This window comes from Schistocerca gregaria, chromosome 2, assembly GCF_023897955.1.
Source record: "Schistocerca gregaria isolate iqSchGreg1 chromosome 2, iqSchGreg1.2, whole genome shotgun sequence".
In the NCBI taxonomy this organism is placed as follows: Eukaryota; Metazoa; Arthropoda; class Insecta; order Orthoptera; family Acrididae; genus Schistocerca; species Schistocerca gregaria.
In genome coordinates this window covers 821,604,263-821,626,446 of record NC_064921.1, presented here as the reverse complement: position 1 = coordinate 821,626,446, position 22,184 = coordinate 821,604,263, and the positions used below count along the sequence as shown (strand labels likewise).

General features: G+C 40.5%; 1 protein-coding gene across 1 annotated transcript in view; it reads left to right on the top strand.

Annotated features, from left to right (window-relative positions):
• The window catches only part of LOC126335993 (juvenile hormone acid O-methyltransferase-like), a 36,414-nt gene extending 14,731 nt beyond the window's left edge, over window positions 1–21,683 (top strand). The window contains exons 3-4 of the mRNA XM_049999470.1: window positions 3,293–3,440; window positions 21,082–21,683. Of these exons, the coding sequence (XP_049855427.1) occupies window positions 3,293–3,440; window positions 21,082–21,266 (333 nt within the window). The 3' untranslated portion in view covers window positions 21,267–21,683. The remainder of the gene's footprint in view (window positions 1–3,292; window positions 3,441–21,081) is intronic.
• Window positions 21,684–22,184: the final 501 nt, after the last annotated feature.

The window sequence follows — 22,184 nt, the reverse complement described above, 5'->3', positions numbered from 1 at the left end:
TCACGGTAGCGATAAAGTGGGGATTTTCCCGTATGGCCATTACACGTGTGTATCGCGAACATCAGGAATCCAGTAAAACATATTGCCTGGTCGGACGAATCTTGTTTCAAATTCTGTAAAGCGGATGGACGTATACGGCTATGGAGACAACCTCATGAATCCATGGACCCTGCATGTTAGCTGGAGACTGTTCAAACAGGTGGAGCCTCTGTAATGGTATGGGGCGTCTGCAGTTGGAATGATGTGGGACCCCTGATATGTCTATGTTCGACTCTGGCAGGTGACATGTACATAAGCATCCTCCCTGGTCACTTGTTTCCATTCATGTCCATTGTGAATTTCGACGCACTTCGGCAACTCCAGCAGGACAGTTCCACACCCCACACGTCCAGAATTGCTACAGAGTGGCTCCACGAACACTCTTCTGAATTTAAACACTGACGCTGGCCACCAAACTCTGAGGACATGAACACTTTGATCATAACTGAGACGCCTTGGAACGTGCTCAGAAGAGATCTCCAATCCCTCGCACTCATACGGAATTATGGACAGCCCTGCTGGAATCATGGTGTCATTTTCCTCTATAATGGGATCGATGATGATGCTGACTAGTTGTTCCTGTTATCGTTATTGGTATTGGCAAGATATCGGCCGCAGGGGTTCCGAGACATTCGATAATGTTTTACCATCAAATTTGAAGTCGATAACAAATGACAAAAGGAATATTTTTCTTCGTGTTATATAATTAAAAATTAATAATTTCGGATTTTTGCTTTACTTGTACTGTGAAACCTTGATTCTTAGCAAATTTCTTGGTTCTAAGTCAATGGGAAGTACTCTACAGGTTTTGGTGAGTGAGGTTTCAAGTATCAAAATATGTGATAATCGGCCATTTCTTTTGATAGTATTGACTTAGAAGCTTAAATTTTTACACTGTGAAGGGGCCATAGAACTTGAATATATGCTGGAATGTGTGCCTGCAAGGGGTTAGAAAGTAGGACAAAGACTAACGACAGTTGAGGCCAGGAGGGTTACAGGAACGTGGTATATACTGCAGGGAGAGTTCGCACCTGAGCAGTCCAGAAAAGCTGTTGCTCGTGGGAAGGATCGAGGTGGTGCAGGCTGTGAAGCAACCATTGACATGAAGAAAGTTGTGCTGGCAGCATGCTCAGCAATGTGGCTGTCCAGCTGTTTCTTGGCCACAGTTTGTCAGTGGCCGTTCATGCAGACAGACAGCTTATTACCAGTCACGCGCACATAAATGCAACACAGTAATTGCAGCTTATCTTTTGGATCACTTGACTGGTTTCACAGGTGCCCTGCCTTTGATGGACTGGAGTAGGTGATGGTGGAAGTGTGACGCTACAACGCAGTCCTTGCTATGAATTTTTTCGCTTACTTAACAAATGAAACGGTTTGTATACGATGTATTGTCTAGTGTAAATATGTATTGTAAATACTATGTTTAAATTATGTAATAATTAACATTGGAAAGTCAGGGCATATTCAGTAATCGTTGAAGTCAGAGAGATTGCTTTGTCGTGCCGCTGGGCGCGGGAGCGCGCCAGCGAGCAGTAGTAGCAGTGACGCCGTGCTCGGAGTAAGATGTACAGTCGAATGCTGCTATTCCTAGCTATGTTACATCTAACGGCTAGTGTGTGGATCTAAGTACGACGGGAAAGTAATGGTCGGTATATCTGGAAGCATGGCTGGGCAAGTTATTATGGATCAATGGGCATAGTGCTGAAGAAACGAGGGCTTAAATGTGAAGCGCACTGTGGGCCCAAGTCGCAACAGTAAAAGCCCACTGCCACATTGTGTCGCCGCCGTGGACTTCCGTCGATCCACCGACAACGAGGGAAGTAAGATCTACGTAATTTTTGTAGGATAACATTGTAGACGGCTTGCCAGTGACTGTGGTTTTCTCTGGAGTTGAACAATTAATGACAAGCATTGTATAATGAAGTGTTGCATTCCTTCCAACAATAACACCAAGTAGGCTCCTTCCGGTCCTCACTTATCTTATTGAACCCAGTGTGTCACGCCATAATCAAGAGAAAATATGTTATTCGTCAAATTATTAGCATAGACGGTGAAGAGTAAATTTCAGACTGTTTTGAACGATTGGTTATTATAGTTAATTGTTGCACGTAATAAGCTTATGCCAACCGTAGTAACTTAATAATCGACTGAAGTAATAAAAGTGATTAGTAAGATTTATTTCCATGCATATTCAGCTGAAGTGACCGGCCGGTGTGACCGAGCGATTCTAGGCGTTTCAGTCTGGAACCGTGCGACCGCTACGGTCGCAGGTTCGAATCCAGCCTCGGGCATGGGTGTGTGTGATGTCCTTAGGTTGGTTAGGTTTAAGTAGTTCATAAGTTCTAGGGGACTGATGACCTCAGATATTAAGTCCCATAGTGCTCAGAGCCATTTGAATCATTTTTTCAGCTGAAGTTAGTTCAAGGATATTTCATGAAATTATAAAGCTTACTCTACCTGACAATCGCCCAGTTAATGAATTATTATCATTCAAAACATAGTTAATCAATTATTGGCAATATATTTCATTATCAGTAGATTAAACTGTGATAAGTACGTAATTTTGAAGACAGAATGAGAGTCCATTATTCAAAATCTAGATAGATAATTATCTGTGTTGTCAGCATTGCACTTAGCTGACAAATTATGAACAAATTTACTATGAAACTACTTACTGAAAGTTAACCACTAATGTTTAAGTGTAGTTAGATTGTTATGACATTATTTTATATGACTACTGAGGGTGACACAGACCTCAGGTAAAGTTTCTCGTTCCACTTGCTGCGCTACAAACAGGTAAACTTTATCTTTGACACAATTATTCACGTATTTAACAGAATGTCGCTAATAAGTTGAGCTGGCGACCGATTTTTTAATTGCTTTAACAACTTAATCATTTCTTTCGGCAAAATTTATTTCCAATTTATTTCCATTATTATTAAATTACTCCCACAATAACGATCAATTTATAACGCCTCCTGTTTCCCACGGAATAATCATTGTTTACTTCGGATTCGGATGCCTTATCCCGACACGGGTCAAAATTCATAATTCAGGGTCATTGTTAACTTGTAATTTCGCAAATCCCGGGAAGTTGTGTTGTGTTATAGAAGGACTTATGGGACAGTTGTTCCATCTACGTCTGTTACGGGGTTGGGAGTGGAATGTGATGTATTCTTTCCTGAAGACAAATCGTGTGCAAGCGTTGTAGTGGAGCATTGATGTTCACGGATTTTGCCGTTCCTCTCAGGACGTGGAGCAGTTCGTATCTCCGTACCAGCACAGTGAGGACCCAGTGAGCGACTTCCGCCAGCTGCTGCAGAGTGAGGGCTATCAGGTGCTGCGCTGTGACGTAACGCCGGAGGTGGTCTTCTTCCCGAGTGAGATGCAGCGTAGAGGTGAGCAGCTCCTTTACCTTTAGTGTCAGCCAGTGTCTCAGAAACAACGCTTTACGTGTGCCTGGGTGCAGCTTACGCCGAAACCTCCAGCTGTCCGACACTCAGACCTGTACCAATCGTTGTACGTCGATAGTGTGTCAACCAAAGCAACATGAGAACTATGGAGCACACCAAAAGCATTACGATCAGTAACTATCAGGTATAGTTTCCATGGGGAACTTGGTAGAGCGTTAGATCGTTGTACTAAGCATACTGGGCTTAAAACCCATTGACTGCAATTTTTCTTTACTATATTACGCGTGAAAATGTTATATGGAACTACGTCGTGTTATAGAACTGTGCACCTGGCAGTCTGTTTTCGCTTCGTTTCATTGAAAGCACGCAGCAAACCTAGAGAGTACATTTGCAATTTCACAGAAAATACAACCAGAACAGAAAGGAAGAAACAGTTGCATCACATGTCCAGAAGTAATAATAATAATAATGGTCACAATAATAAAAGTAATACCCCTAATAATAAAGAGCGTGATCCATTAAGGAATTAAGGCTTCACAGTACTGTCTGCTTAAGAAGAAGTGTATGAAGAAAATTAATTTTGTTCACCAAGCACATTTGATAAAACTTACATTTGTGCATCCACCCTGAAGATTGTCGAATGAAAGACTGTGTCTGAAACAGAACTTTGTCGAAGTTTTTAAGCCATTATCCACCGGTGACGGTGTGAAATATGCAAATATGGAGAACCAAACTGACTGTATGTGACGTGCTGCAGCTTAAGAAGCTTTTTCCGTTTTTGCTGACTAATATCTTCCGAAGAATATAGAGCACCATCAGATATTTTACGCGTCATATGCTTGTACACTCTGAAGAAATGACGATCAGACGGTTGAAAAATGAAGGTTGTGTTTGCTGGAATTACGTGAATTGCGATTTTGTTTCCTGGTAGGTTATTTTGTGCGCGCTTGTCACGAAGAACACTAATGTCTTTGTGGGGTCCAGACGAATCCAGTATTAGCAGAAGGTTCTCCCATATTAATTTCACGCTTAAACACTTAAAAATTTTTTAAATCAGAGATGTGCGAACCCGGGAACTATGGTACGACGACCTCACACTCTACCAACTAACACACCCCGAGATCTACAAAACAATCGCTCACAGATACACTTTTTCAGTGATCCGTAGTATTACTTTTAATTGCCGTTTACGGATATTTCACCAGATGACAGCACGTAGCTCGAACTAAATCGGTGTTTTGGTTGATGCTCTTTCAACATACAATATGTGGTACCGATCTGAGTGTGTGACATCTTGGAGGTTTGGGTGAAAGCAGCAAAAGTGGGCCCAAACTGTCAATCAAATGCTTTTACAGACCCCCTGCCTCTCTAGTCGCTAATCGCTTCTCTAGTGTGCATTCCTTCCTCAGTATGTGTGCAGGTTAAACATTAGAATGTTATTCCTCATGAACCCCTCGATGTTATAACTACCCGGATTTGGTAGACTGGCCTCAGGGAATATGAAGATACTTGCCCTCCAGCTGCAGCGGAGAAATTGTCTCTCGCAGCAACATTGACCTCTGCTGATGCGAAGATGAGGTGTCCTCAGTCCTTTGTGGAGAAAATTATTCTCGCATCAGATCCGGAAAATATCTCGTAAGCCCGGCAGTGTTGTTGGTGGCCCAGTTCCAGGACGAGCTGGTTGCAGGTTTGACCCAACTTCTCGTAGAGCGAACCATAGGAGCAGATGTGCAGATTGTTTCACAGTGTCGTTGTTGGTTGGTTTTCTTTTCATAAGGAGAGGCTTCAATTTAAATGAGATATTGAGTGATAATTATCCTCCCTCCATTAGGGGTGAACAACATAACTTCACAGAAAGAAATGGTGATGAGTGGGTGGGTTGAGGGTGGGGACGGAGGCCTGTACTACTTTACACACAGGTTGAACATTAAATTACATATTTATTTGAGAATACAAGAACATTAACCTGAAGACAATCTTCATTAGTAAATTTTTGCTCTGTTTAAATATTACAATGCAATCATTCAACTGGTAAACCACACTCATAGGATTTAATGTCTGCAGAATTAAAGTCTGCGGCAGGTCAAGACACCGTTATCAAAACAAAAGCTCATTTAAACATTGTTGTCCGCATCTTGTTGTCGTGTCTTCTCGGGGATTCCGAGCTACGCGTACTGTAGCTTATAGCAGACTGACTGCCTTACCTGTTTCATTTTTGGATATGCTGGTTCTTGTACTTCTCTTCTCGCAGGTCATCTTGTTGCATCCCTTGCTTGTTTTTCTTGCTGTTGTTGCGTGGGGTGCTCGCAACTAATGAAGCAGAAGGTCCGACCACCTCGTAGTCGTTCGCCGGTGCAACTGGTTGCCCAGGCTACTGACGAGACAGTTTTCCGAGTTACGCGCTGACGCTCAAAATTTCTTCGCAAATTGCCCGAACCGATCTCTTAGCATCGGAATTCAGGCAATCCTGTGAAGCTGTCCGTCAATATTTATTAGCTCAGACATTTAGGACAATATTCATCAATTCTGTAAAACATCTTGTTCAATACAATTACTAAAATCTTTAAATAATTTCTTGTAGCACATCGATTCATTCCAAAAATGTCAGACATGCTCCTACATCTACACTATGGCCTCCAATCAAACAAATGTGAGCAAATTCTGACCGCCGTCATATATGGTGTACTGCAAAGACGCAGATTCAACATTCAATAGCATTCAGTTCTCTTACTCTAATACGCTAATTAATCCATCAGCAACAAAAGGAAGGCAGGTTAACATTTAGAAGGGCACTCTCAAAACGAACATGTATTAATACCACGGAAAGCAGTAACTACTGCAACCTACAACCTTCTGAATCTGCTTTGGGTATTCGTGTCTTGGTCTCCCTGTGATTTTTATCCTCCTAGGACTACTGGATGGAGGAGGTGGACAGAAAGAGGTGGAGAAAATGCAGACAGAGAATAAGGAAGAGGAAGACAGAGATGAGGAAGGCAGAGATAAACGAGTAGAGGAATGGAAAAAATACATAACAGGGAAATGCTGGATACTCATCATTTAAACACTAGTACAGTGGCTGTTATTAGTCAATTAATCGTTTGCTGACATACAAGACAACAACACTTCGTCACTCAATTACAGTGTGACAACTCTGGGGTCGATGAGGGTGGCAGTAGTCTCGAAAAGAGAACGGTCGACTCAAAGTGTTCGAATGGTGCCAACTTCTAACGATCAGAAGTTTTTCTTTTTTTGGGAGGTGGGGGGGTGGGGGGGGGGGGGTGGAAGGGTTGCATCCAACTCATCATGCCCTTTCTACAGCTAGTCTATTGTAGGTGTGTAACGCGTAGGTTACTGATTAATAATAATATCAGTACATATGAGGCCCCAGGTGCCACCTGTGAAGGAAACGATTCCTGGAGATTCACTACGACCGTGAATCTGTAATCAGAAAAGGTTTAAAGAAAAACTACATGAAATAAATTAATACTATGTAAACCCCACGAACCCGTTTTATTTCCGGAAACTTCAAAAGCACACCTTTATATGAGAAGTTTCCGAACCATGTTAAAATTCTGATGTTGGAAAACAGTAAAACAATCTGAAGTTAATTTGATAAACAATGAAACAATGTACTATAACTTTGATTACCAGTAATAGTCAAACCCATATAAATACGCATCTAAACATGAATGAATGGAAATATAATATTAAGCTCACGTACTATGACAGTTGTCAGATTCAAAGTTTCTTCTAATACGCTAACTTGAACCAATGGCGAATAGGCCACATCTTTGTAATTGGTCGGTGTAAATAACTTCAATGGCAGATGCCTCAATATACACATCTGGCCGCATTTCGCCAGTGCAACACATAAAATCTCCTGACTAAATTACTGTAGATACACATCGAAGCACACCCTTCCAAAAGACACATACAACGCATGCAACGACTAGTGCAAATACACTGAAAAGCAAAACCAAATAGAAGATGGGAGTTACTGCTGTTAGTGATCGGATCAACAATCACTGAAGGTGAACAATCTTTACAATACACTACTTTTATTTACAGACATTAGTCTGCTACAGAGTATAAAGCAATTAAATTGCTTACAATTGTGTTTCTAGAAGAGGGGAATGTTTTTTGAGTCTTATCTGTTCTGGGTCGTCGTGCTGTGGCGACGGCGGTGTAAGCAGTGTGAAGTTGCTGATATGACTATTGTAAGTTCATCCAGTCATGTCCCTGGCATTAAAATATCCTCGTTCTTTTCATGCTGTTTTGGCTGGCAGTGGTAATAAGTGACGTAGCATCCATTTGTCGTAGACAGGAACAAAGTAACTGCTGCTGTATCACCTGAAGATCGTATTAGTTCACGTGCAAGTTTCACAGGGGATAGTTTGGCACAGTCCACATCGTGTTTAAATTAACCTTCCACTTGCTATACTTTTCCAATTGCGAAGCTAGACAGTCCATCTACCGTAAACATTCATGATTCATATAACACTTTTCTCACGAAAACAGTCACTAATATAGCAAAACAGTTCACAGTTTCCACAATGGCAGTTAGTATTTTAGCACATGTCATACATCGTAGTCAAGAAAATGCGCAATATGAAATTCACAATTTATGTAGTGCTGCTCAATTCTAAACCGACGACTATACTGTCTGTTCACGAGTGCATTGTCACTGCCAGAGGCATCGTTCTGCAAAACCAACAGCGTTTGCATAATACAACGTCCGTTTAGAACATCCACAATAAAGTCAGATTTCAAACCGGTGTAACACAGGAAATGTCCGGTATAGGCACACACACTTCATGTGCTACAGTATATAACCAAACGAAAAATATTCTACGTCATCAGAAACATAACTATGGAGTACAAGGTAGTAAAAGAGAGAAAAAAAATATATATCGTTATTAGTCATGGTATCATATACCCGACAATGCCAGTATAACGACCACTAAAACAGAACCGCCCAACAACATAAGTATTGGCTCTTAAACAGGAATGTTTGCGACCACTCATCTAGAATTAAGTAAAGGAAATATCTTGAGGAAATGTAATTCATTCACGAAGCGAGTACTTTACAAAACACTCTGAAGGCTTACTCGTGAGTTGTGCTCATCAGTCTAAGATCCTGACCAAGTTGGGTTAACAGATGAGATAGAGCCAGTAAGGAGCAGCGCGTTAAGTAGATGAGAGAGCATTGCAAAGACGCTAAACAAACGCCAGTGCCAGACATTGCAGGAAAGCCGTAGTTTATTTATTCCATGGTGCTAACATTCCAAAATGAATGGCATCTCCCCTTTGAATATTCCCTGTAATTTGTATTTTATACTTCATTGTTATTACTCTTTGAACATGGTTATGGTCTCGTTAAAATAAGTGTACCTTTCCAATTATATGGCCGTGTTTGGTTCATTTGATAGGGCATACATGTAATATCAACAGGTCCGTTATGGCAAAGGCCTTGCAACTCTTCTTGTTATTGTTGTGATCTTCAATCTGATGGCAGGTTTGATGCAGTTCCCCACACTAGTCAATGTTGTGCAAGTCTTTTCATCTCTGCGTGATTACTACAGTCTATGAACCTGCTACCCCTATTCTAAATAAAGCGTCTACTATTCCAACCGTCTCTACCTGTCCTATCATCATGAATCTCGATGCCACCACTTCCAATTACCACATCTGTTTCGTCGTCAATATATTGCTCGCGATCGATATTTCTAATCCCTTGTAGACTTCAGTCAAGATACACAGACTGATTATTGCTTCTTCCAGAAGCATTCTTATCACTATTATCTAATTCCAATATCTGTAATAAACTCTGACAACATAAGTCATCTTTCACTCAAGCAGCTAGAATAATTTGATGTAAATGTGAGAAAAGTTTCATTACACAGATACGAATCGACGTTGCAAGACTATAAGGGCTGAATAAAAATTGATTTTTCAATAACATATGTTCAAATAATCAAACAGGTATGTATAAACCACAATTGCAAAAATTTTACATCATTACAAGTCCGTGTTTAGGTCAGTGTTGTGCTGCCTCAGACCAATAAGCAGAAAGGCACATAGGCCAAAAACCTCATAAGATTCACAATTTCTAGTCAATATATGTATCTGCACAGCAAATTCACTTTCCAAGTAGCCGTACACAAATTCATACTTGTGGCCAGCGGGGAGACTAGGCGGAAGTATAAAATCAAATTGCTCCAACAAACATGAGGATGAATGACAACTGCTGTATTCCTGACAGGTAAGGAATTGCTATAAGCAAATTCAGACACACCCTCAGAAACACCTTGAAGCTACTTTCCTACAGTTCCACCCTCAAACAGCCCACGGGAAAAACGAACACTTAAATCTTTCTGTGCGGACTCTGATTCCTATTATTTTATTATGGTAATCATTTCTCCCTATGTAGGTGGTCGCCAACAAAATATTATCACATTCTGAGGAGAAATAGGAAACTGAAATTTCATGAGAAGGTCCTGCCGCAGGTAAAATTGCCACCACAACTCCTTTATCATATCCCTGGCACTTTCCCCGTTATTTCGTGATAATACTAAACAAACTGTCCTCCTTTGAACTTTTTAGATGTCCTTCATGAATCCTATCTCATGCGAAATAAATCGTAATCTTTGGTTTGGTATCCCAAGAACATTATCTGTGAACTCATTCCATTTTAAGTTATTTGTGTTGTAATCTATAAGTATTTAGCTGGTTTACAGCCTGTTGAATTTTGTGATTTATCCTGCAACTGAAATTCAGCGGATTCTTTTTAGTGATCATATGGATGATATAGATTCAACTGCCAATGTTTTCACAATACAGATAGCTTGTCTAAATCATTCTGCAATTCGATATGATCATCTGGCGACTTTATGTCACTGTAAATGACAGCATTACCTGCAAAAAATCTGAGATGGCTGCTCTGATATCTCCTAAATCGTTTATGCGTATTAGGACCAACAGAGGGCCTAATACATTTCCTTGGGGTACGCCGAACGTTACTTCTGTTTTACTCGATGACATTCCGTCAGTTATTACGAACAGTGATCTTCCCGACAAGATATCACGAATCTAGTCACACAACTGAGACGATACTCCATAGGGATGCAATTTAATTAGAAGTCACTTGTGGGGAAACGGTGTCAAAAGCCTTTTTGATATCTAAAAATAGGGAATCAATTTGACGTCTCCTGTCGATAGTACTCATTGCTTCTTGAGAATAAAAAACTAATTGTGTTTCAGAAGAACGAAATTCTTAATTATTGTTGACTGTTTGTCAATAAATCGTTGTTTTCGAGGTGATTCATAATGTTCAAGCACAGTTTATGTTCCAGAATTCTTCTGCAAGTTGCCTTAGGGATATTAGTCTGTAATTTAGCGGATTACTCCTATTTCCTTTGTTGGGTATTGGAATGACATATGCAACTTTTCAGTCTTTGGGGACGGATCTTTCCACGAGAGCGCAACTGTATATGATTGCTAAGTACAGAGCCATTATGTCAACGTACTCTGAATGGAATCTGATTGGTACACAATCTGGAGCGGAAGATTTGCCTTCCTTAAGTGTTTTAGGTGCTTCGCCAAACCGATGATATCTGCTTGTAAGTTACTCATGTTGGCAATAGTTCTAGACTGCAATTTTGGAATATTTACGTTGTCTCCATTGGTATGCTAGTTTCGGAAAACTGTGTTTAGTAACTCTACGTTAGTGGCACTGTCGTCAGTGACGTCAGCATTGTTATCGCGCAATAAATATATGGATTGCGTCTTGCCACTGGTGTACCTCACATACGATCAGACTCTCGTTGGAATTTCTCCCAGGTTTTAAGACATAGTTTCGTTCGGGAAACTATGAAGAGTTGAAAATACGTTAAGGAAAATGCTTTTAAAATTGAAATAACTAACAACATTCTGAAAGGTGTTTATATGAAGCGCTGCCTGATTGTAGACAATAACTCAAATACTCTACACGATCCTTCAGTATCCTTAACATCACACCAGAGCCTAAATCCTATGCAAAGCTTGATAAGTTCTAGATGGCTCGAACCAAAAATTAAATGAGGTAAATTTAATTAAATGAGATGAATTTAAAGTAACCAATAAATTTAGTATCACTTAAATTATTAGAAAATCCCTCTTCCATCAGTCTTCTACACTGAAGAGCCAATGAAACTATTACACCTGGCTAATATCGTGTTGGGACCCAGCGAGCATGCCGTAACACCACGTGGCATGAATTCAACTAATATCGGAAGTAGTGCTGGAGGAAACGGACATCACGGAATTGCCCAAGTCAGTCGAAGTGCACAATGAACATGAATGGGTGCAGGTGATCAGACAGGATGCTTCTGTACGTGTCATCTGTCACAGTCGTATCTAGACGTATCAGGCGTCCCAAATCACTCCTACTTCACACGACCCACACCACTACAGAGCCTCCACCAGCTTGAAGAGTCCCCTGCTGACATGTAGGGTCCATGGATTCATGAAGTTGTATCCACGCCCGTACACGCACATTCGCTCGATGGAATTTGAAACGAGACTCGTCTGAGCAGGCAACACGTTTACATTCATCAACATCCCAATGTCAATGTTGATGGGACCAGGCGACGCGTAAAGCTTTGTGTTGTGCAGTCATCAAGGATACAAGAGTGGGTCTTCTGCTCCGATAGCCCATATCGATGATGTTTCGTTGAATGGTTCGCACGCTGACTCTTGTTGATAGCCCAGCGTTGAAGTCTGCAGCAATTTACGAAAGGGTTGCACTTCTATCAATCTGAACGATTCTGTTCAGTCGTTGTTGGTCCCGTTCTTACAGGTTTTACTTCCGGCTGCAGCGATGTTGGAGATTTGATGTTTTACTGTATTCCTGATATTCACGGTATGCTCGTCCAATGGTCGTACGGGAAAATCCCTACTTCATCGCTACCTCGGAGATGTTGTGTCCCATCGCACGTGCCGCCACTATAACGCGACGTTCAAACTCACTTAAATCTTGATAACGTGCCACTGTAGCATCAGCAAGCGATCTAACAACTGCGCCATATACTTGCTGTCTTATGTAGCCAATGCCGACCGCAGCGCCGTATTCTGCCTGTTTACGTATCTCTTTATTTGAATACGCATGCCTATACCAGTTTCCTTGGCACTTCCATGCAGAACAACTGCGATAAAGGGGAAACTTGGGGTTGGGGTGGGGGGGTGCCCTCGAAATCGACACCACAGTCACTAAAAACTGAATCAACCATTTGTAGTACTGTCTATGCTATCATAGAATCAACTGCTGAAACACATCACAGAAGTTCCAGATTTGCTTCTCTTTATGAGCAGACGACTTTCAAAATGATTCAAATCGCTCTGAGCACTATGGGACTGAACTTCTGAGGTCATCAGTGCCCTAGAACATAGAACTACTTAAACCTAACTAACGTAAGAACATAACATACATCCATGCCCGAGGCAGGATTCGAACTTGCGACCGTGGCGGTCGCGCGGTTCGAAACTGTGGCGCCTAGAGCCGCTCAGACGACTTTCCAAGTTGAACAAAATAAATAGTATATCAGCACCAATATTCTACACAGAATACACACTTCCAAAGAACAAGCATCCAAATCCAGAAAATCAGGTCACATGCCAAAATACACAATGATTAAGAATGAAAATTTGCAATTTAGGATCCAGTTCTTCAGACCCAGTGCAACACTTCAACACACGGTAAGAAGAAAATGTTTATCAGTTTAACACTACAAAAAAGTTTGCAAGAAAAGGAAATTATTTCACTCTGCAACAGTCGTAAACATCCTGATGCTTAACATCTGCCTATCTTCTATCTGAAAAAAAAAATATCACTACAAATTTAAACTTAAATAAAAAAATGCTTTTAATTCGAGGAATTTTTCACCAGTTTCGACAATCTCTTGTTTCAGTATGCAGAATAGTGCAAGAAGTAATCATTAACAACCGTCATTCGTGTTTAGACCACAAACAGCAAAAAATTACTTTCCATATTATCCTTACATATCACAGTAATTATTACATAAGCATGACAAAGTACTCTTTGCTATTCTCCCTCACAGTGAGTTTGTCAAGAATGAAGAAACTCTTTTCAGCCACGCCAAGTATGCACTCATTACTGATCAATTAAGTGCTTAAAGAAGGAGAGAAGGTAACGTGTATCATATGCTTTAACGCAAATTGTCCTGTGTTCGTAGCATAAGCAACGATATTCTGTAATAAAATGTATGCCAAACTGTTAACTGTTTCAGAGAACAAAATATTCAACAAATAGATGAAAAGACTTCTGAACATTAACAAAAAAACTCATTCGATAGGTAAATTATATTCGTTAGACAACTCTGGAAACTTACTTTCTTTCATCTTGGCAGGGTCGCCAATATGTACATTGGTTGTCGTGTTGTAGCTTTCAAGTGAGTCATCCTGATGAAAATTCCCCCTTTCAATCATAAATGTTCACCCAGGAAATAATATTATGACATAACCTGAAACGAAGAGCAAGGCTTAGTGTTGGGAAGAAATGACCTGAGGTCACATGGTCAACAACGGACGATGACGTCAGCTGTCTCAAAACTTTGTACCTGAGAAACTTTAATGTTGCCTTGATGTGATGTTTCGTGATGGCCAGTGTGAGTGCTATTATTTGAAGTGGAATATTTTAACATGACATGACATGAAGGGAAGTGCGACTTGGCCTTAAGAGGTGCGTGAAATACGATATCTGAAAGTTGACAAATTACAAGACAACTTTCAAACGCAATGTGAATGGTCGACCAAGTTCAAACGGTGTTGATGACTGTGGAATCAAGTGATTGCCTGACCTCATTAAGTGCCCCTAAACTATCAATAATATTGGGCAGCAATATTGCGCAAGATATCAACAGATGGTTCTAGACAATGAATCGATATGGCACAATTTGGTGTCAAATCCCGGATTTGCAAACATGGCAAATACTGATTCCAGCTCTTATATGGCTCTTGGGCTGGTTTTGCACTAATGTAAGAAAAGAGAAAGCGTAGGCGAATAAAGGAGTGATATAATAAGAGAGGAGAATTGACACATGTAAACGTCCTAAGTGACGTGACAAAATGCGATCCAAATGAGTATCGGAAATTTCTGAGGATGGACGCTCGCTCATTATATACACTGTTTTACGTGATTACATCTATAATTCTGATTATATATGATTAGTATTTATTTATTTACATCCAGTTTTGAAAACAAGAAGTGCACATAATTTTACTTAAGCTGCGTTAAAAAATTTCTTGCCCTTGCATAAAGCTCAAGCCACCAACACAATAAATTGGTGGTTCCAGTAGCTCGAAACCACCAGCCTCGCTTTTCGATGCAATTGTAATTCTTTTCAGCTCTTTCCCATATGTTTTAAACAATTAATTTAATTTCTTTACTAAATAAATCTTATGTGCTCCCAGGTACGTTTCTCTATATTTCGACAACAACTGATAGAATTGCTCCATTTTCTCATAGTGACTGCTATATTCGTTCCATTTATGTTGAGATTTGGTGAACAAAAGATTTGTTATGTGTATTGGCAGTCAGTTAATGTTTATGGACCTTTTCACCTATTATATGTATTATTACCTATCTATGCTAGATGATGCGTTGTATGCTTTTGTGTGTTTGCCTTTGCAAACTGCCTGGAGCAAATTAAATATAATACATAAAATCTATTTTCGTGAACAGTATTTCTCCGCATATATTATTTTACTGTACAGATATAAAATTCAATTTGTTATGGTCCTAGGAAGAACGAATTGAATAACTTTGACCAGTAAATTGTGGTATACTCAATATTACTTTTGAGAAGTCCCTAACACAAAGTACTTGTATTGCAACTGCTTAGAAGAAAATGGGGCTCTAAATTTGAAAATCATATTTATTGGAAATTGTGAAGATTTCTAAGGTTAATGAATCGTAAAGCCTGAATCAAAAACGGGACTAACTAGCAGAGAGGTAACATTTTTATAATTGGTGAGAATGAAACGTATAGTGAAAAAGTATGTGCACATATTAATCTCAACAATATGTCCAAGAGAGTTCAAAAGCACCAGAAAAGTTTGGATTTAAAGTACATGAAAGAGCTGTTCAGGTACAATCAGATATGTTGACTGAAGATGAAAAGTATAATGAGAACCAGGAAACTACAGCAGCAATGGACTTAAATTTACGGCGTTCATCGTGTACAATATAATCTAAACTGTATCCAGGATATAGAATGTGTGTGGATGCTCAAATATTAAACAGTTACCTCCTACAGTTGAAGACGCCTTGGTTAGCCCGAGTGCAGTTTATTGGAAGATAGCTACAGAAAAGGAATTAGAGTCTTTTTCTACTCCGGCCGGTGTGGCCGAGCGGATCTAGACGCTTCAGTCTAGAACAGCGCGAACGCTACGGTCGCAGGTTCGAATCCTGCCTCGGGCATGGATGTGTGTGATGCCCTTAGGTTAGTTAGGTTTACGTAGATCTAAGTTCTAGGGGACTGATGACCTCAGATGTTAAGTCCTATAATGCTCAGAGCCATTTGAACCATTTTCTTTTTCTACGAATGCACCACAAGGAAAGAAACCACACGAGTGAGATGGGGACCGTTCACTCCTTAACTATGGAGCACGTGATTCGACTGCGTAACGGCGATGAAACAATGGACGCGTGAACAGACAAAACAGATAACCGTCTTCCCACCCACTGTGCGCCGTGTACTTTGTGGTTGCTACGTAACGATGCGGGTGGTGCTGTTTAATAGATTCAGATCGCGTTGTGGGGAACTCAGTTTAAGCTCGACACTTTGGTCCAGAGCTCGACGCTTTGGTTTGCGGCAAACAGAATTATACACATGGATGCACGTCTATATTGGTCCGTTGCTCAGCGCACACTGGTCTCCACTTTGTCTTGTGCGAGCCCCTGCACTTCGCACCATTCCCAAAATTTGGCCAAATGTTAAATCTGCGGGTGTGGTCTCGGCGGGCACCGCTAGTTTGGGCCGGCACTAGCTACAGGTCGCGCATTTCTCGGCACGGCTGCCACAAATCTGTAAGTAGAAAATGAAGGTAGAATGTGAAAAAGCAATTCCCTTATTTGCAGGCAGTGGCAATCCTTTTATAATCAGCTCAAACTTCTACACCAAATAGTGCCTTCACTACTAATATTGTGAACAAAATTTGCTAAGACCCTAGAATTAAACGTTGGGTTGCAGTTAAAAATATATATATATATATATTTAAAAAGAACTGTTGATTACGAATTAAGTAGTTGTTAGACAGTGCACTAGAACCTGGAAAGTTATATTGATGCAGACTGGGGAAAAGAACTGCATAACAGACATTCTATTACAGGCAGCTGTTTCAAGTTGATGGAAGGATTAATATCCTGGTCTTGCAAGAAATAACCAATAGTGGTTTTGATTACTGTTGAGGCTGACTATATGGCATTGTCTTTCACCATACCAGTAGAGTTATGATTAAGAGCTCTAATAGGTGAAACTGAGCCACATACGATTATTGAGTCTACCAAAGTGTTTTCCGACAACAAGGGAACTGTCAAGTTAGCTCAGAAGCAAATAACAAGTGTATGATTCATGCACATTGATATTGGGTACCATTTTACTAGGTATGGCCTAAAACAGAAGGATACGGCTATAAACTGTGTACGGAGGAAGCAGGTCTGATTTATTGACGAAGGCTCTCAATAAAGACAAATTCCAGGTGTTTGAAAAAATGTATGGTTTAAAAACATAAAGTTCAATGCGTAGTGCACCGAAACGATGTAGTGTTCATGATTATTGTGAGCACATAAAACATTTGTTCAACAGGAAGTGTTGAATGTTCGTGCTCGAAATATGTGTTATGTGTGTCAGCATTGAGTTGAGATGTATAGACCATCTGGGCCAATGTATGTAATCTTGGTATATATGCTAGATGTTATATGTTCCATTCTTGTTGTAGTATGTCTTTGTAAATTACGGGGAATACATCAAATATAATAAAAATATGTTCCTAAATAGCGTTTCTCCATCAATATTATTTTATTGTGTAAATGTGCTATGCAACAATTAAGTACTTCGTGAGACTGGAAATCACTAAATATTTTCAATAATAAATGTCCGTTCATCTATTTCGAAACCATTTCCATTTCACAACACATCTAATGCCCAAAATAAACACCGTAACAGACTGCTCTGACAATCATTCAATATTAGCCAGCGCCATTAGCATGAGACATTTTACGTAAAATCTAATTTCAGTAGGTCCCTCAGTGTGCCGTATAATATATTACACAACTTTCAATCTTACCTACAGTCAGCCAATAACATTGGGCAATATGAAATATTGAGTCATTCTCTGACATTTAGTTCCCACAAGTATACCGTGAAAATGTTGGCGAATAATATGTATGCGCGCACCCAGAAATGTACTCATTACGTGAAATACACTAATATGCACAACCCTTAAATTTAACATAATGTTGTAAACTAACTAACCTCAAACGCATGTACACCAGCTGTCAGATTTGAATATTGCGAGGGCTACAGTTCTCGACCGGTCAGATCTAAGTACACTTATAATAGGCGTGTCAGCACACAGTGTAATGGATTTGTACATATCTTCATATCATTAAGTTATTTATGTATTACGTCAGGAACATGACGCAATACAACGTGGTTAATCCCATGTATGAATGAGAGCAAGTATGGCTATTAATTTACTAAATAGTAAAAAAATAATAATGTGCGGAATGGAGCGAACAGTGCATTTATGTGTTCGTACTGTTCCAATGACAACATTGTCTTAAAAATTAAATAAAAACAGTCCTGATCGCGTTTCCAGAATTTTCATTTGCTAGCAACAGGTTTCGGGATGTTCCTCGAACCATCTTCAGGCTTTTTCTGCCGTTATGGGTGCTGGTGACCGCAGACGGAGCGAGATCCATGTAATTACGGTTCTTCAGCATTTTATACCGATCGCTATGCTCCATCTACAAAATGCTTTCAAAAATTTTGAAAACATTGTCGTAGATTGACCAAATATTATGACTGGAGCAAATTTTGTTTTAACAGGAAACCAGATTGACAAAATATTATGACCACAGCAAATTCTGTTTTAAAGACAAACCAGATACCGTACAGCATTGAAACTTCCTGGGAGATTAATACTGTGAGTCTCGAACTCGGGACCTTTGCCTTTTGGAAGGTAGGAGGCGAGGTACTGGCAGAAGTAAGGTGTGAGGAGGGGGCGTGAGTCGTGCTTGGGTAGCTTAGTTGGTGGAGCACTTGCCCGCGAAAGGCAAAGGTCCCGAGTACGTGTCTCGGTCTGGTATACAGCCTTTATCTGCCAGGAAGTTTCATATCAACGCACACTTCGCTGCAGAGTGAAAATCTCATACCGTACTACATTATTTATGCAGCTAAGGACCTTGTTAACGTAGCAGCCTTTTCAAAAAACCTCGCTGTGACTGCAGCTCACACGGCTGCAGTATTCCAAGATAGTATGGCGAGTCTGGTATTGGACGATAATATACTGAAAATGTTTTTGGGTCCGTTATACATCAGAGGTAGAGACAGGACTCCGATACTGCCGCAGCTGTCGGAGGGAGCTTGATGTCGTGGAATTGCAGGTCCAGATATGCATAATTTGAAACATTCGGTCATATGTTCGTATATTCTTCTGCTCAGTGGAACATGTGATACAATTTCAGTTTAGTGACTTACACGACACAGTTTTAGATTTACTCACGTAAAAGTACAGTCTTCGAAACACTCAAACGAGGTACCATGCACACTCATTGTTCCACCAGTGACCTACCGATTTGTGCCCCAAAACTGTCTCAGTTTATTCAAGAATAAAAGTGCGACACACAGTTCACATTATACTACTCGCTCTCTTTCTGCAATTCCCATCAATACGCACACGTACTAATTTAAATGATTTATCCGTGAGGTAACGCACGAAAACCAACGCACCAGCCATGCCACATGTCTGCAGTCCGCGTTCTCATGTTTCTCACCGCCCCACAACTCGATTGTTCAGTCTCCACAGGGTCTTTTTTGTTCACCATGTACTGAGAGTATACTGAAAAAATGTGTAATGAACATACGTCTGAATGTGCATGGTTTTCACGCTAGAGATCATTTATTCAATCATACTTTGATATAGAGACTGCGGTCTAATACGCGCTGCAATACCATGCAGCCACACTTACAGTAAGCATGGTTTTCTCCTAGAGGGTGGTACAGTTCCTCAGATGTCAAGCCCTAGAGCCCTCTCCTGCCATAGTAATTGGTGACGTTGTGTCCGATTCATGTTGAAGTGTGTGTGATACAGTGTTGTACAGAATGGTTCCGAAAAAGTGTTCACTTGCGGAAAGGCAAATGGCAAAAGGGGGGAGGGGGAGAGCAGCAAGATTGTCTCAGGAGAGCTATCCTCACCGACAGTAGCCACAGCGTTCAATATTTGCAACAGTTTATCGCCATCTGTCTGATACAGGGTCGTTTCAGTAAACAGGAAACCATGAAGAACGTACCCTAAATGTTCGAACACCAGACTTGGAAGAAAATATGATTAACACATCAGGAAGGCGACCGTACCATTCGGTTTGCCCGCCAGTAAGGAGTAAGCCAGACGACCGTGTGGAACTTTCTCTATATCAGTTGTTACTACCCTCATCACTTCAGACGTGTGCAGGGCGTTCTAGAGACAGACTTTCCACATCGGGAGCAGTTTCGTCACTGGTTTCTTCCCCAGGAAACCACGATTCTGGGATTTGTGTCGTCTGTCCTATTCACAGCTGAGACCACCTTTACGAGGAGTGGTATGTTCAACTTTCGTATGAGTGATCTGTGCCATAATATGCAGAACCCCCATGGTATGGTGACAGCAAATTATCAGCATCAGAGCATCCGGAATGTGTGGGCCGGGATAATTGGCCATCGTCTTTTGGCGCCAGTTTTCCTTCAGCGTTGCCTAACGGGCCGGAACTATCGGCGTTTCTTGCGGGTGACTTTGCCTCCCTTACGGGAAGAAGTGCCTTGATGATTCGAACGGTTACGTGGCTGCTACATGATGGTTCTCCAGCCTACTGGACGCATCTTAAACGTGTCTTGCCAGGTCGGTGGACCGGACGAGGGTGTTCAGTTGCATGGCCTCACCTTCACCGGATCTCAACCGGTGTGGTTTCTGGTTATGGAGCCACCGCAAAAGTATCCTGTACACAGAAACCCGTTCCACATCTTGACGTTAACTACTAAACACAATGAATAAAACAGAACAATAAAGGGAAAATTTAATTATGTAGGCTCCCTAGAGCTATACCTTCGATTTTTTAAAATTGTTTTGTATATCTACTAAGATGACATGTATGACACTGTCTGTAAATGCACTATGGATGAATAAACAACTAATTAACAGTGCCTCGATAATAAAGTCGGAAGCTTTGAACATACTGTAGAACATCCTTCTTTTGCTTACTTTGTCTTGATAAAATGTTGCTTTCGATGTCTTAAACCATTATACAAATATAATATTTGTATGCTATGTGATTTTTCATCGTAACCTAATATTTGCCTTTTTATTTTTTTAGATTTTATGAAGTCAGTATGTCCATTCCTGAACCGAGTTCCGGAAGACCAGAAGGATAATTTCTTTGATGATTTGATACAGCGTATGAAGAAACTGAATGGATTATCAAAGGACGTTGGAAGCAGTGAAGAGCCGAAATACTACTTCCACTTTAACATAATGGTGGCTATGGCCAAAAAACTGTAATTGGGAGTTTTGCACCACCGCTTGAACAATATTTAAAAACGGAAATGACAAAAAACACAGAGCACAGACACATTTATATGTAATTATCTTCCCGTAATCTATCTGTTTGGAAAAGCCTGCCAGGTTTAAATGGCACTATAAGAGTATCCTGATCTGTACAGTTTTGACGATACTCTTGTCAAAGATATCCCAACTGTGCTAGTGTTCCGTTTTTAATTACCAGGATGTCAACATGATGCTCACCTGCCCCCTTAATTTCTTGGTTTCTCTCTCACTTGAACATCAGGGACATAGATGATTCGTTTCGCACCTCTGTCGAAATGAAGATCTACTAAAGCTTTGCTGCTATAGTATAAACACCAACAGAAGTGAAGGCAGAAAGCTTACCAATCGAACGGAGTGAAGTAACCGAACAGAGAGACAACTAAAGGTCTGCACTTTTAGTCATTCTTCATGTCGACAAGGGTGGCGAAAGGAAATATATTGTTAAGAAGAGTTATAATTTATACCTTCACTTGTATTCACTGAGAGATGCAGCTCAGATTATTACGGAAGGGGTTACTATTGCATAATTCTTTCTCATGGCAAATTTTGTGAACCCTGCAATACCAACAGTGCCACAAGCAGAAAGTTTACCCCGCAAATAGTGTGAACTAATAGGGCGTGCTGAAAAGTAATGTCTCCGATTTTCTATGTGGAAACTCTTACAACTTTTTAATTAATCCAACCTTATTAAGATAATGCATCTTCATTTTTCATGCGTACATATTTATTTCTGAACGAAGGAAGCCTGGCGAATAACACATTTCTTCCAGCGAGGGACATGTTTGTTAATATCGTCACTGCAGATTGTTTGACTTCGTTGACGGAGCCACACCCACACCTCTGGTGGCACCGCTTCATCCCTATCAAATTGAA